The sequence below is a fragment of the Paramisgurnus dabryanus genome, chromosome 5, assembly GCF_030506205.2.
Source record: "Paramisgurnus dabryanus chromosome 5, PD_genome_1.1, whole genome shotgun sequence".
NCBI lineage: Eukaryota > Metazoa > Chordata > Actinopteri > Cypriniformes > Cobitidae > Paramisgurnus > Paramisgurnus dabryanus.
In genome coordinates, this window is record NC_133341.1 from 46706180 (window position 1) to 46722050 (window position 15871).

Genomic DNA, 15871 nt, shown 5'->3' on the forward strand with positions numbered 1-15871 from the left:
AATCCTGATAAGCAGTTATAGAGTTAACAAGGATAATTTCGTATGAAGCTCCTGGTTCATTTGATTTTCCGTAACTCATCTGTCTTTACACTTGAACCGGCAAGTATTAGGCAGGCCAGGTTATTCCTGTAAATGTTTTGGCAAAATGCAAAAAACTTGTGAGTTTCTGGACTGAAAAATTCTGGGAAAAAAGCTTTAATAAATGTAATGACGTTTAACTACAAACAAATGATATAATAAGGGAAAAATAAGGACTCTGGGTTTGTTTTTCAGAAGCAGTCATTTAAAATGAAGTATGGAGGCACATCAGGATGATTGACTGAAAGCCAAAGCAAGCAAATCTTTCTAATATTCACTATGAATAACAAAGACAACCTTCTGTTTGGTATTTAAGGTTTTGGGATGTTCTACAGTAAATGTGGCCATTTACTATAAATGATCAGAAGCATCCTGGAGGAGGTGCTTTGCTCACACCTTATATATAAAAGACATGTGAGGAACATAAATCAAGTGAGCTTCAGTCTGCTCTCATTCGTCTGCAGCACTGCAGAATCACGGGTCAGAACCGATCGGGGAAGACTTCATCTGGATTAATCATCTAAAATACATCAGCAATGGGTGTTTGGACAAGAATTGTGTTGAGTTTACAGTTTATTGTATTGCTTTCGGTCACAGTGAAAGCACAGGGAATTGGTAAGTCTGATCTGTTTATCTACATAATGTAAAGAACTTGAATATTGATCATTTCATAGACTAAAAATCAATGAGTTAAATCAAACTTTAATGCTTATCATCTCATTATAAGATTACGAAACTTTAGTCTAGATTCCACAGACAGGTTTTCTGTCGTATGTTATGGTTATTGGCATTTAACTTGTATTATTGACTCTAAAGATTCACAATGTTTTACTAATATCTTAATTATCTTTTGTAAATGTGCATTAAAAGATTAAAAACTGTCATGTCTAATAATTCCTCAAAGAAACATTTGAGCAATATCAACGTTTTGGATGTGACATCTACAGTCAAAACCTGAAATATAATTTTTCAGAGACTGCATTTATTATTATTTATTTTCATAAACACATGATGATCGAGCCCAGACATCAGAAAAATATGTGTTATGGATTTGACAAAAAAAATGAAAAAGTAAAGTTTATTACATTTGCATGGGTATTAAAATCACAAAAAATTACCATCGTAGATATCAATATGTTTCAAAACTTTGGTTAAAATTTTTATTTTTTATGATATGGTTGACATTTTCATAGAAATGCCGATAATTATTTGTTTACATATGTGTTCTGCTTGAGAAAAACTAGAAAAATGTAGAGTATAGTTAAATGTCATGTATTACCGAAAAGCATCTGTGTGTATATTATATTTAATAAAGACTTATACAGTCCCTGTAGCATATCTATTCAATTGACGATGTGAACGTTGCAGTGTATGATCTCCTGGTATCACCGGATTGCCTACCTGATCTTCTGCAGGGAGGAATAAAAGCAAAAAACATGGACAACGCTTTCATCCTGGCAACCCTTCAGATGCAGAACAAAGCTCCAACGCGACTCTTTCGTATTTTCAACTCTCTCGATAACACCGACTATTTTGATTTCACAGTACAGGGGAAACTTAACAAAGGTTTGCTCAAAGCTAGGTGATATGGTATACTACTACCAACAAAAATGCAAATAGATAAATATGTGCGTTAGATCTCTCTCACACACAGTCTCTTGTTCCTTGGCAGTCATTTTAAAATATTTGAAGAGCAATGGAAAACAAGGGACAAACAACTTTTCCAAAGTGCATCTGGCAGACGGTCGCAAGCATTACATAATGCTTCACTTTAGCGGACTACAGCAGGGAAACCCGACTACTACGCTTTACGTGGACTGCAGTCTAGTGGAGAGAGTCAATGATGTACCTGTAGCCTTCAAATCTTTGCCTCCAGGATCCAAACGTGTGACGCTGAAGACCCTTCAAACCTCATCCCAGGTAAACCAATATAACTAAAGATTTCCTCCACACACTTACAAAAATGTTGGGTTGTTTTAACCCATGACTGGGTCAAATATAGACAAACCCAACTGTTGGGTTTAAATGAACACATGCTGGGTTGTTTCATCCAAAAATGTTGAGTTTCAACTCTTGGTTGGGTCAAATATGGACAATTTCTAAGTTAAATTAACTCAGCAATTGGGTTTTTCCATAATTTACTCAAACATGGCAAGCTTTCCAAGCTGGTTTGCTAGTATTATCTGGTCTTCCGGCTGGGTTTAGACTCTTTAGACACCTGTGTGACCATCTTGAACCAGTTCAGACCAGCAAACCTTCTTAGCAAAGCATCTACCAACTTTTTCCATCAGCAGCTCATTGAAGAACATGCACCTATGTTACAGGATAAACTGTTGGACCTAAAACTTGTGCTGGATGAGTCTATTGATAATGTTGTGGAGCTTCAGGACTGCAATCCAGAAGGTTCACAGGCTGAGCAGAACATTTACAAAGCCAACAAAGAACTACAGCGAGAAACACTGCAGCTGCTGGGTGAGGCTGTGCCTTCTCAATTTGAACTGGTAGATCCATCAATAAAGTCTTGTTTTTTTATTTTGATGGTATTAAATAAATCTGCAATATTTGTTATGTCTCATATTTGTAGGATCGACCTCGAAATTGGAAGCTGGTCCGATGTTTGAGCTCATGCGGATGATCCAGGAGCTGAAAGAGAAAGTTGACAAGCAGGTAATGGTGATCTTAAAAATGAAAGACAACAATTCTTTTATGGATCAGTTCATATAATTTTAATAATGTTATAAAAAATGTTCTTCTTGAGAACGTTTCACAATGTGCTTTCACAACAGACCAAGGAGATGGCTGACCTGAAGAAGACTATCTTGGTGTGTGTTCCATGTAACGGTAAGATTATTTGTTAAAAAGGTCTAAACTGGGCAGATAAAAGCATTTTTTCCCACTTTCGGAAAATTGTTTTAAAACAGCCAATGATCAGGGCAGATTATTTTCTGGGAATCAAACGCAGCTGTACTCATACTGTCTGATTATTTTGTGACTCTATTTCTAAGTTTTTAAAATATCTGTTCCGGCATAGCAATTTCGTATTGTGCGTCCCTATAAAATATATTGGTTAATTATTCTAAGAAACGTTGCTTAATATATGAAGTTGATCATCAGCTTGCTAAAGTCTCTGAACTCTGTTAACATTGAAATCTATCAAAAACAGGCCTGGATGGAACAGGAAAACCACACGATAATAGTTCAAGGTGTGGACCGGGGGTCTGTTTTGAACCGAGCATGTGTACAGAAACAGTGGATGGAGTGGAGTGTGCACCCTGTCCTGAAGGTTACACCGGAGATGGGATTCAGTGTGATGATGTTGATGAGGTTAGACTTAAACATTTGATGATATAGATGACCATAATGTAACCACCTAAACTATACTCAAAGTTTTACTATGCGAGTTTCTGTTGCACATTACGTAAGTTTTTGTCAGTTTAAGTCAATGTTTTTCTGTTTAATTCTCTCACACTTTGCAATCATGACAGAATAGGAACACTCGTAAAAAAGTTTTTTATTTTCCATTCCGCTGGAATGTGTTGAATTGTCTAGATTAGATTAAACATGTGACTGTGTTTTACTTAATAGATGTACAATAAAATGAGCACATAATGATTTTTTACGTTTTTTAAATTCAGGTTTTATTGGAGCAGTTCAATACAACAGCCATTACGTGTAACCAAGATGCATTTTAACGTGACTCTCCTGTGGTTTTATAGAAATGTTGTCACATCATCAATATACCATGCATGTTCTGTTACCTAACATGTTAGTGGTTGTGATTGCAGTGTCAGTTTAACCCGTGCTTCTCTGGTGTGCGCTGTATCAACACTGTGCCGGGGTTCAGATGTGAGAAGTGTCCGCTGGGTTTCATCGGTCCAGAGATCCAGGGTGTTGGCATTCAGTATGTTCAGTCCAACAAACAAGTGTGTACTCGGGACAACAATATAATGTATTGAGATAAAATTGAAAAGATTAGATTGAAAAGAGGTTTGTCTTTATCGACATCACATCTGCAAATTGTATATTCTCTTTGTTTATCAGATGTGTAATGACATGGATGAGTGCCAGGTGGATAACGGTGGTTGCACACCCAACTCATACTGCCATAACACTGTGGTAAGGTGTCTCAATATTTGCCCACATTACCCACCACAAAATGAATTCAAATGGTTTTAAACTCTACATTAATACAAAGTTCGTTAAATGTAGTTGTCGTATCTTGGGTTTCTTACAGGGTGCCTTCCACTGTGGAAATTGCATGTCTGGATATACGGGAGATCAGACGAGCGGCTGCACGAAGATCGGACCCAGTCATGTTCATGCTGGTCCTGATAGGCTATGTGGAAACGGCCAGCCGAATCCTTGTGACATCAATGCAGAATGTGTTGTGGAGAGAGACGGCAGCATTTCTTGTGTGGTGAGATGTCGAGCATCATTTAACAGTGCAGGAGTCAGTTTTGGTTATTGTAATTCTGTGCCAGTGATATCCTGTTGTGTTTTCATTTTCCGTTTCAGTGCGGCATTGGCTATGCTGGAAACGGTTACGTCTGTGGCAAGGACACAGATATTGATGCCTATCCAGACAACAAACTTCAGTGCAGAGATGCAAATTGCGGAAAGGTGATATATTAATGTGTATGTTGATATTAGAGGTTTGATATAAAAATAACAGTAGTGCACCTCACGTATCTTTGCAGGATAACTGCGTATTTGTTCCCAATTCGGGCCAAGAAGATGCAGACAGAGATGGGAAAGGAGACGCTTGTGATGACGATGCAGACAGTGATGGGATCATCAATAATCAGGTGCAGATGAGACATTATTATAATTAATAGCTAATAATTTGCTAAAGGTTCACTGTATAGGTGTTAGTGGTATCTAGCAGTGAGAATGTGAATTGCAATGAACGGCTCAGTCCCCCACTCACCCCTTCATTTCGACAAGTTATGTTAGACACCACAGGACAAACATGTGATCGTCTCAGACAACATCGTTGTTTATATTACATTGAATCACTGTCAAGAAATCCTCCTTAAAGTTACACAATACACCCAGTGTCAACCTTGCACCTTTTTTTTAATTATAAGTCTAAAATATTTAGCCATAATAGTTTATAGTGAAAAATGTAGTTGTTTCACAACTTTTATCTGGAGACTTCATATTAAATGAAACTGTCAACCATTACCTTACTAAAAAAAAAACATATATATATATCTCACAGGACAACTGCTGGCTGACACCCAACATAGACCAGAAAAACAATGACAAAGACCTGCACGGTGATGCTTGTGATAACTGCAAATACGTAGAGAATCCAGACCAGCTCGACACAGATAAGGACGGACTGGGAGACGCCTGTGATGATGACATAGATGGAGATGGTAATTGAATCTCATCTCACATTGTTAAAGACAAACATCTTCGCACTTTCCTCACATCTGTGCTAGTATTTAGCGTGACATCTGGCTACTGCATGGCAATAAACACTTTTTGAGTAGCAGAAAAAGGGGTGTTATGTTTAAAATATGTCTTTCGGCCTACAGGCATGTGTTTTTATCGAGATGTTCCTGCGCTTAGGTCATTTTTATGCGGTTAAACAGAAGCCTATGTGTTTATAAAGCTGAAATTAGAGGCCGCTTCGGCGAGCTCATGTCACGTAAAAGTGTTATGACCTTTACGATGCAGATCAATTATTTGTTCCAGTCTAAAATCATCAGGCGAGTCCAGGCAGCGTTTGACATTTACGCTGCGTTCTTTACGGCAGGAATCCAGACACTTGACTTGATATTTCAGGCTTTGCTTATGTCTCCTCTGAGCGACCGCATTTCCACCGAGAGCTCCATGCCAGGAGCTGCTCACCAGTGGAAACTATTTCAGACGTCTGTCCGAAACACCGCCACCTTGTGACGCAATCCAGCCATCACCGCACAAAGCTATCACTGTGCCCATATTATCTCCATGCCATGGACCATATTGCTCCATTCACTGACATTTTAGACTGCACTCCACTGTAACTATTTGTTCGATACTTTCCTTTACCTCATTGGTATTTATTGACGACACAAAGAGTGTGCTTTCTGTTTCATTTTTTAGGTCTGAAAAACATTCTGGATAACTGTCAGAAAGTTCCAAACCCTGACCAGAAGGACACTGATAATGATGGTGTTGGTGATGCATGCGACAGCTGTCCTGAGGTTGCAAACCCCAACCAGGTGCCAACAACATTTACAATTCCCTCCATCGAGTTACAGGAACTATCCTTTACATTTAAAGAGCATAATTTACACATATCCTTTAGCTTAAAGGTATAGTTCACCCAAAAATGTTTTGTCATAAATTCCTCAACCTCAAACCTATATAAATATATAAACACAAACAGAGATATTTTGAAGAATGTTTGGAACAAAGCAGATCTGAGTCACCAGTGACTTAAATAGTAGGAAAAAATAATGCTATGTAAGTGAATAGTGCCCCAGATCTGTTAAGTTACAAACATTCTTTAAAAAGAAATGTATACAGGTCTGTCACAACAACACTTTTTGTTAAACTATCCCTTTAGAGGTGGGGTGCATGATTTTTGAAAAACAAAAGGGAGTCGGGCCGAGTATCAAAACCCACTTGTGACCAATTAGCAGTAAGGGGCGTGTCTACCAACCGACAACGTTGCCTGGGTTGCGTATGTGTGGGGCGGGTCTAGCAAAAGAAGGTCCAGATTCTATTGGGGTAGGGGCGTGTTTGTTTAGGTGTTCAAATGTCAACATCGGCTTTCAGAGATCATGCACCCCCCTTTAACTGGTAGAGCACTACATAAGCTACACCAAGAAAACACACATACTGTACCTTGTAATGCGCTGTAAGTCACTTTGGATTAAATTAATAAATACATTTAATATAAATATATAAACAAGTTACAAGGTATTTATCTCACAATTTTTCATTTCTTTAAAAGATGCTTTATGTCTTTTCTTGTTAACAAGTCTGATGTTGACGATGATCTTGTGGGTGACACGTGCGACACAAACATCGACAGGTACAACGTTTGATTTTAGCTTGACAGCATAAAATGAGATTTGGGGATTTAACGCCGGCCTTTGTTGCAGCGATGGAGACGGAACTCAGAACAGCAAAGACAATTGTCCCAACATCATCAACAGCTCTCAGCTGGACACAGATAAGGACGGACTCGGGGACGAGTGCGATGATGACGACGACAATGACGGCATTGTAGATGATCAAGATAACTGCAGACTGGTGGTTAACCAAGACCAGAAGGATACAAACAGTATGGACACATTACATCATTTACATAATAAGACCAATAAAATGCTTGTGGTCTATATTTTAAAATTCAACCCTGTAGTATGCGCATCCCAGAAAGTATTAGGATGCTTAAAGGTGCAGATTTTAACAGCATAGTGGTGAAATTGTGAATTGCAACCAACCTCTGAGTCCACCACTCACCCCTCCCTTTCGAAATGCATAGAGAAGCTACGGTAGCTGTCAAAGGACAACAATTTGTTTGTTTAGGGCTACTGTAGAAACATGGCAGTGACTTCCATGACCAGCTAATTTATAAGGTAATAAAAATAACACGGTTCATTATGTAAGGTCTTTATACAGCACTGAAAATATAGTTATGTATTTTATACTGCATTTCTGTCAAGAGATCCTCCTAAAAAGTTACATAGTGCACCTTTAAGTGCTGAATACTGTTTATAAGCTTTCATGTGCTTTAAAAATCTCTACTCCATTCAAAAGCTGATAGAAAATGAGAAATCTTTTGTTATTTACTTCATGACAGATGATGGTGTGGGTGATGCCTGCACTGGAGACTTCGACAAAGATCATGTTATCGACACGATCGACACGTGCCCTGAGAATGCAGAGGTTACTCTTACAGACTTCAGAGCCTATCAGACTGTGGTTCTGGATCCAGAGGGCGAAGCTCAGATTGACCCCAACTGGGTCGTTCTGAATCAGGGTATGGAGATTGTCCAGACCATGAACAGTGACCCAGGATTAGCTGTAGGTGAGTCTGCTTATTTGACAGGTCGCCCCAAAATTATTTAAATACAGGAAAACCATAGTAAGTGTTTCCATTTTGCTTATATGCCAGCAAGCAATTTTGCTTTGAAAGCCTAATAGCCGTCCAAACACAGCCCAGACGTCTAGGCAAAAATTTGGGCTGTCCATGAAAATAATAGACGTCTAACCATTGCCCAAAAGTACTGCTTGTTAGGAGTCGATATTTGCTGGCTTCTGAACTAGTCTAATCATCAGTAAGACTTCATAGATTAACCAGAAGGTCCATTAGCTAAATCTTGTTTGTGAATCGTGTGTCTGTTGGTTTGGTCCCAAAGTACACGCATTTTGAAAAAAATGATGCCTGAATGCCCTGTAAGTTGCTTTGGATAAAAGCTTCTTTCAAAATGGACGAATATAAATCAGTCCACACCAGCATGGATTTTCATACTGATGTGATCTTAACTCTTTCCCCGCCATTGACAAGTTATCTCGTCAATAAAGAGAAAACTTTTCCCTGCCAGTGACACTTTCCTGATGAGTTTTTACAGTAATCTGTATTTCCACTATTATCCACTAGTAGGGCTGGGTATTGGCAAGGGCATACGATACAAATCACGGTACATGGTTCACGATACGCTACGGTACGCTACAATATGCTATTTTCTCACTTCCGCTAACTTCTTAGACATTGGCCGAATGGCTGTATATGACAGCGACAACTACAGCAGCAGCAGCAGATGAGGTCGTTTGATGCACACAGAGGGATTTGATGTTTTTGTAAAAATATTGATAGTAGAGATTGAAATATCAATACACTATCGTAGAAAAATGTATCACGATAGTTAACTGTATCGATAGTTTTGCACAGCCCTATCCACTAGATGGTACCGAGCTCAGTGGAGTTTATGACACTGTTGATCACTGCACTCTGATAGACTGAACTCTCTAGTGGGCATTTCTGGATCTGCTTTGGATTATTTTTTTCTTTTACATCTCTGGTAGGAGTTTTTTAGTGTCCTCAAGATCTTTTATGTTAGATTCTGTTCCTTTGTCCTGTGGTGTACCACAGGGTTCTGTGCTTGGCCCCCTGTTGTTTAGTCTGTATATGCTTCCCCTTAGCAAAATTATTAGTGGTTTTTAAACAGTTATCTTATTACTTATTTTAATGCAGATAACATCCAGTTATATATTTCATTTAGTCCAGATAGATTAGACAAACTGTCCCTTTTTCTGAACTGGTTAGTCTCCATTAATAGATGGATGGCTGAGAACTTTCTGCAACTTAATACAGATAAAACAGAGGTGATGATTTTTGCCCCAGACAACATAACTAAAATTATGCAGGCCTTTGGGGGTCTATCTTCATCTGATTGCACTGACATGAGAAATCTGGGTGTCATGACAGATCGATGTGTTTTAATAGTCATGTTAATTCTGTGGTTCACACATGTTTTTTCCATCTCAGGAACATTGCTAAGGTGAGAACTATGGTTTCAAAAAAGAGATGGAGATGCTTGTTCATACTATTATTTCTTTTCGTTGGACTATTGCAATGCGCTGTACACTTGCTTGAACAAATCTTCTATTGATTGACTGCAAGTTGTACTTCACTTGCTTCCTGTCGATTTTAGAGTATTTTGGTCATTACTTTCAGAGCCTTGCATGGTCAAGCACCCTTTTGTGCAGGATTTATTACATATCCATACTCCTTAGATTTTTATGGCATTTTAATGGTAATACAGTTGTGGAGCTGTATTAGTTGTTATTTGATCTTATTGTTTATTTTATTGTGCAGCACTTTGCGACCTTTCCTTGTCTATGAAAGGTGCTATATAAATACATTTTACTTACTTACCTTTTGATCATTTCACACAGGATACACGGCATTCAGTGGTGTGGATTTTGAGGGCACCTTCCATGTGAACACGTTGACTGATGACGACTATGCAGGCTTCATCTTCGGTTATCAGGATTCTTCCAGTTTCTATGTGGTGATGTGGAAGCAGACAGAGCAGACGTACTGGCAGGCTGTGCCATTCAGAGCTGTGGCCGAGCCTGGCATTCAGCTGAAGGTCTCTTAACGTTAATGCATGTGCTTTTATCATCATCATCATCATCACAGCAGTTCTGCTGATTCAGTGACTTTACAAATGTATTTTCAGCTGAAGTATGAAACGTGCTAAACTACTTAAGTACTCTGTTTGAGAAGCCCCAACGGCCTCGTTGTGTCAACCAACTGGACGAATGAGGGGCGGGGGTATCTTTTCCTAAACCAGTGACCAGGGAAATGTTTGCTACTCATTTATTTAAGCAATTCACCAGCTGATCTCTTAAAAATAAAGGGTCTAGGCGATACCATATCATGTTTAAAGATAAATAGTTATTTGTAGTAAATTTTTTTTAGACTATTAAGAAAGGTTTGACTAAATGGTTCTTCTATGACATCACTGTGAAGACTCGTTTGTAGCAGCTTTATTATTAAAAGTTTATAGCTGTGATTTAACTTGTATAGCATTGCAATAGCAGCTCAAAAGGTCATGTGTCTGATTTCTAGGGAAAACAATTTTTTTTAGCTTGAATAAATCAATTTATTTACCAAAATGTCTGCCGAACATGATCCTGATTAACATGCACTTTTTTCTGCACATTCGTAGGCTGTAAAATCTAAAACGGGTCCTGGGGAGTTTCTGAGGAATTCTCTTTGGCACACCGGAGATACGACCAACCAGGTGCGCTTGCTATGGAAAGATCCCCGTAACGTGGGCTGGAAGGACAAGGTGTCCTACCGCTGGAACCTGAAACACAGGCCTCAAGAGGGATATATGAGGTCAGGCATTAAAAGTGCTACTCACACAACTAATAAATACTGAGGAGTCCACTGAAGCAGAGGATTTTGCTTTGTTTTGGCACAGAGTGAAGTTCTATGAAGGTACAGATTTGGTGGCGGACTCTGGAGTTGTTATCGACACCAGCATGAGAGGAGGACGTCTGGGGGTTTTCTGTTTTTCACAGGAGAACATCATCTGGTCCAACCTGAGATATCGTTGTAACGGTTAGTGTGGGACACTTTTGAAGATTCATTTCTAAAGAATTAGGTTAAAGGGATAGTTCACCTAAAAATTCTGTCATTGTTTTTTCATCCTCATGTTGGTCTAAACCTGTATGAATTTCTTTTTTCTGATGAACCTTTTTCCTAGAGCAGTAGCCTTTATTGCAGATAGTCATGAGCATAATGACGCTTTTCCATTGCGTAGTACCCCACGGTTTGGTTTAGTTTGGGTCGGGTCAGGTTACTTTTGGGAGCTTTTACATTGGGTGCAGTACGTTGTACCCGATACTTTTTTTCGTACCACCTCGGTTGGGGTTCCAAGCGACCCGAGCTGATACCAAACATGACGCGAAAACACTGTAGATCACTGATTGGTCTGAGAATATCGTCTATGGTGACCATACGTGCCATTCTTCCCGGACGCATCCCGTCCAGGATTTTGTGTTCGTCTTTCGGAAGTCGTATTTGTTGACCGCATATACGTCATAGAGGATTATTATTATTATTACAGAAAAGCAACCGTTACATTTTTAAGGTAAGAATGAAACTACGATTGTATATCTTATGTTTTTAACTGAATGGTATATGCGGTCAACAAATACGACTTCCGGAAGACGCACCGAAATCCTGGGCGGGATGCGTCTGGGAAGAATGGCACGTATGGTCACCCTAATATCGTCACTACAGCGTCATCGCTATAATGTAGATTAGCTTTACCTGTGCTAGCTTGCGCTGTCTCGAGCAAACATGTTGTCATCTGTGCTCTGCTGTAAGTTCCCAAACTCCCTTTTAGCGATGAAAAACATCCACAGGTTTAGAATCAGGAACACCATAACAGTTTTTTCCAAACTTGCAGTTTGTGGCTGAACATTCGCGACGAGCACGTCAGCATTATATGCTTAAATGCAACTTCAATGAGGCTTAGCAGAGCGCCGTCGACTGACGTCACGGGTGTTTTAACAGAAACTGTTATGTGAGACAGAGGTAGTGATAAACGCGATGTGCAAACATCTATTTGTGGTGGCCAATTTTAATTTTGTGGCGGATTAAGAAATAAATAAATGTATGGGAATGTACAAGGACACTCTCACTTGTATGATGTCACAGCTGTATGCAGCGCAAATATAACGACATGCCATTATCCCTCCCACTGCATGGTGATACTAAACTTGATGGAAAAGCTAACCACGCCAAAGTGAGGTGAGCTGACCCGACCCAAACTAAACTTAACCGTGGAGTACTATGCAATGGAAAAGCGCCATAAGTCTTTAAATTGGAGCATAGAGCCTGGGCACTGCAGTAACCTTACAGTAGCCCTACATTGCATTTATACACATTTTAGGGGGCAGTCCCCTAAATGGAAAACAAAGCACTCAACTTTAAACAAAACATTGAAAAGAAGTAACCCTGCCACTTCCAATCCTTCAGTTAAACAAACCCTTAATCCCATCAACATTTCCATCTCACCCACTGTCTCACTCAGACCATTTTATAATCATGGAAATGGCTTCACACCTTTGACTCAGACTTTTGGCCCAAGCATAAGCAAATGGCCACCAACTTAAACAAATGGAACAAAAGGTACCAGGCCCACAGTTACCTGGGCAATTTCTTTCATATTAAGATGAGATAGGAACTTGCAGGAACCCACATTATCATTTAGAGGACAGTGTTACTTAGTTTTGCTCTCAAACATGATGAACATATATGTACAATAACGTAAAGCCAACGCCTTAAATTATTTTCCCACAATAGTAAGCACACAGTTGACGGTACCCATTGAATTCCATCGTATTTGTTTTTCCTACTATAGAAGTCAATAGTCACAATTAGCTGTGAGCTTACAATCATTTATTAAAATATCTTTTATCAGTAAAAAGAAATTCATACAGGTTGAAAACAACATGAGAATGAGAAAAGGTTGACAGAATTTTCATTTTTGGGTGAACTATCCCTTTAAGTTGAATTTTTTTTAAACTTGTTTGACTTTTTTTGTCTGTGGAACACAAAAGGAACATTTTGTTTCAATAACAACACAAAAGGGACATTTTGGTATACAAAAAGTACACATTTGTACGTAAAGTATACGTATTAGTACCTCAAAGGTTCATATCTCTCCCTTAATGGTTCATATTAGGACCTTTTCATTTTAGGGTACACTGTAAACCCGGATAAGTTCTACTAACTCAAAAAATTGAGGCAACTGATTGCCATTATTTTTCTAAGTTTGCCAACTTAAAAGTTTTGAGTACTGACAACTTCAATTCAAACAAAAAATTGTATTTATCTAAACTTAGATAAAGTTTTATATAAATTAAATTATATTATTTATGTAACTTAAATTGTAGTAGTAGTTATACTGATTGCCTTGTTTTTCTTAAGTTTCCTGTACTCAAATATCTACATTTTACAACTTAACAGAACACTGTAAAACCCGACAAGTTCAGAGTACTCAAAATATTCAAGTAAACTAACTACCATTTAATTTTGTTCACAAATCACAGAAACATAACATGTGACTCATGAAAATTTGATAGTAGTGAAAGTGTGTTGAGACTGAGCTCAGTGCTGACTTTACATAGGTATTATTTATATGATAGAGCAACACATTATTGACCTAAAGCCTAAGCACAGGCACTACACTTCTGAACAATGGTAAGCACAAAACAAAACAAAAATAAATCTCCAACATAAATAAATGTTTAACACTACTGAGTCTTTTTGTTTACTAAAAACCACATGAAATATCACTTAATTTAAAAAAATGCTCTCGTTTTGCGGGCTCATTCAAAGCATGCTGGGAACTGAACCTCCTGAACCAATGGTGTTGATTTAACTTTAAATGAAGTAAATTTGCAGTGACAGACTCTTTCTTAGCTTACCTGGCAAATTTAACTCATCACAACCACCAAAAGTTTGTAATTATTTGCATCCAAGAGCAAATTCATCCATTTAAAACACGTCTGAGTGGCCTTTCAATGAGGACGTCACTTTTTGGTAAAAACCGCCACTAGAGGGCTTTTGACTTAAAATATTTAATTATGGTTGAATCTACTTTTCAAGTTCCCTAAACTCTTTACCTTTGGTGTAGTTGTAAAAACTCAAAAAAAAAAAAAAAAAATTTACTGTTAAAGGAACAGTATGTAGGATTGTGGCCAAAACTGGTATTGCAATCACAAAACGTGTGGCTAAAACTGGTACTGCAATCACACAGCTGGTGGCCAATATACCAAACGACAACATAAACATCAGTTGAGGGCTGCAACTCCACTTTTTAAATGACAATATCCTGGCCGGACCACTGTTGTCAGTGATATAAGTATTTTAAATGAAAATGATTTCTTAATGTCTAGTGACATTTCAGGGCCATTTAATGATTAATTGATATAAATTTCTTACATACTGTTCCTTTAACTTAAATCTATGATAGATGTTGAATGAACTCAAAAATAATAGTTAGCTAAACCTTTTGGCACATTTTGAGTACCAGGTACTTTCTATTATAAGTTAGTTTTACTGTTTGGTTTTACAGTGTACCGTCCCAGTGAGATATTTTTTCTTTTCTTAAAGCACAAAAGATGTGCGTACATGTCAAATACATACATACATAAGTCTTGTGTTTTTGAAATGCCATGAAAATGAAATGATTTTGCTGGGTGGACTGCACTGTTAAACTCTTTCATATTAAATTTAAAGGGGACATATCATGAAAATCTGACTTTTTCCATATTAAAGTGTTATAATTGGGTCCCCAGTCCTCAAAAATGTGACAAAAGATCAACCCAGTAACTTAGTTTTGGTAAACTATCCTCTGCAAGCATGTGAAAAAATAGGTCATTAAAATGTGCCCCCCCTTGTGATGTCAAAAGGGGATAAAATCGCCCCTTAATCTGCACTTTCCAACCACGACACTGCCATTTAGTGCAGAGATCAGCTCATTTGCATTTAAAAGGACACAACCCAAAACTGCACATTTTTGCTCACACCTACAAAGTGGCAATTTTAACATGCTATAATAAATGATCTATATGGTATTTTGAGCTAGAACTTCACATATGTACTCTGGGACACCAAAGATTAATTTTACATCTTAAAAAGTCTTGTAAAATGTCTCCTTTAAGTGCATACTATATGTAATAATGTATATCTTTTCACATTTCCAGACACAATCCCTGAAGACTACACTGAGTACAGAGCCAAGCAGTTAACAAATTAGAGCAAGAGGAAACAAAAGCAAAACGCATTCATTACAAACGTAAGAACAACACATAACAGCAGAAAACCATGAAGTCTGGATCATATACTGACTCTGAAAATATAGTTGTGCTGTATTTACTCCTGCAGTAGGGCTTAACAAACAGAAATGAGCTTTAATGTTATGTTTCTGCATAAATTTATATAAGCAGAGTAAATGTGTGTTTAGCCAGACAGTCTAAAGACCTGGACACGAAAAGAACAAAATGTGGTGACGAGAAGACTGTTCGTATTATTTTAATGCACTTCAACAAGGGTGAATGGTGTAATTTGCGCAGTTGAAATATTTTATACTATTTCAGCTTATATAATGCAGAGACAACTGTATTTCTATGTATTTTCATTTGTTTTTTAAAACAAGGGCAGTCTGCCATAAAAAACTCATAACCAATGGCTTCTGTCTGAAGATGAATAACAGATAATAATCTCTCTTTTTTTTTAAACCTTTTAATTTTTATCGTGCAC

At 38.0% G+C, this 15871-nt stretch overlaps 1 protein-coding gene across 1 annotated transcript; it reads left to right on the forward strand.

The window, feature by feature from the left end:
- Positions 1–426: 426 nt before the first annotated feature.
- thbs4a (thrombospondin 4a) lies at positions 427–15842 on the forward strand. Its single transcript, XM_065284495.2, has 21 exons — positions 427–693; positions 1447–1644; positions 1751–1998; positions 2403–2550; positions 2663–2745; positions 2865–2919; positions 3242–3402; positions 3864–4001; positions 4120–4194; positions 4313–4495; positions 4594–4698; positions 4776–4883; positions 5300–5459; positions 6172–6290; positions 7056–7108; positions 7179–7360; positions 7880–8107; positions 9979–10175; positions 10758–10930; positions 11016–11155; positions 15316–15842. The coding sequence occupies exons 1-21, from the start codon at positions 615–617 to the stop codon at positions 15366–15368; spliced, it is 2886 nt and encodes a 961-aa protein (XP_065140567.1). The 5' UTR covers positions 427–614; the 3' UTR covers positions 15369–15842.
- Positions 15843–15871: the final 29 nt, after the last annotated feature.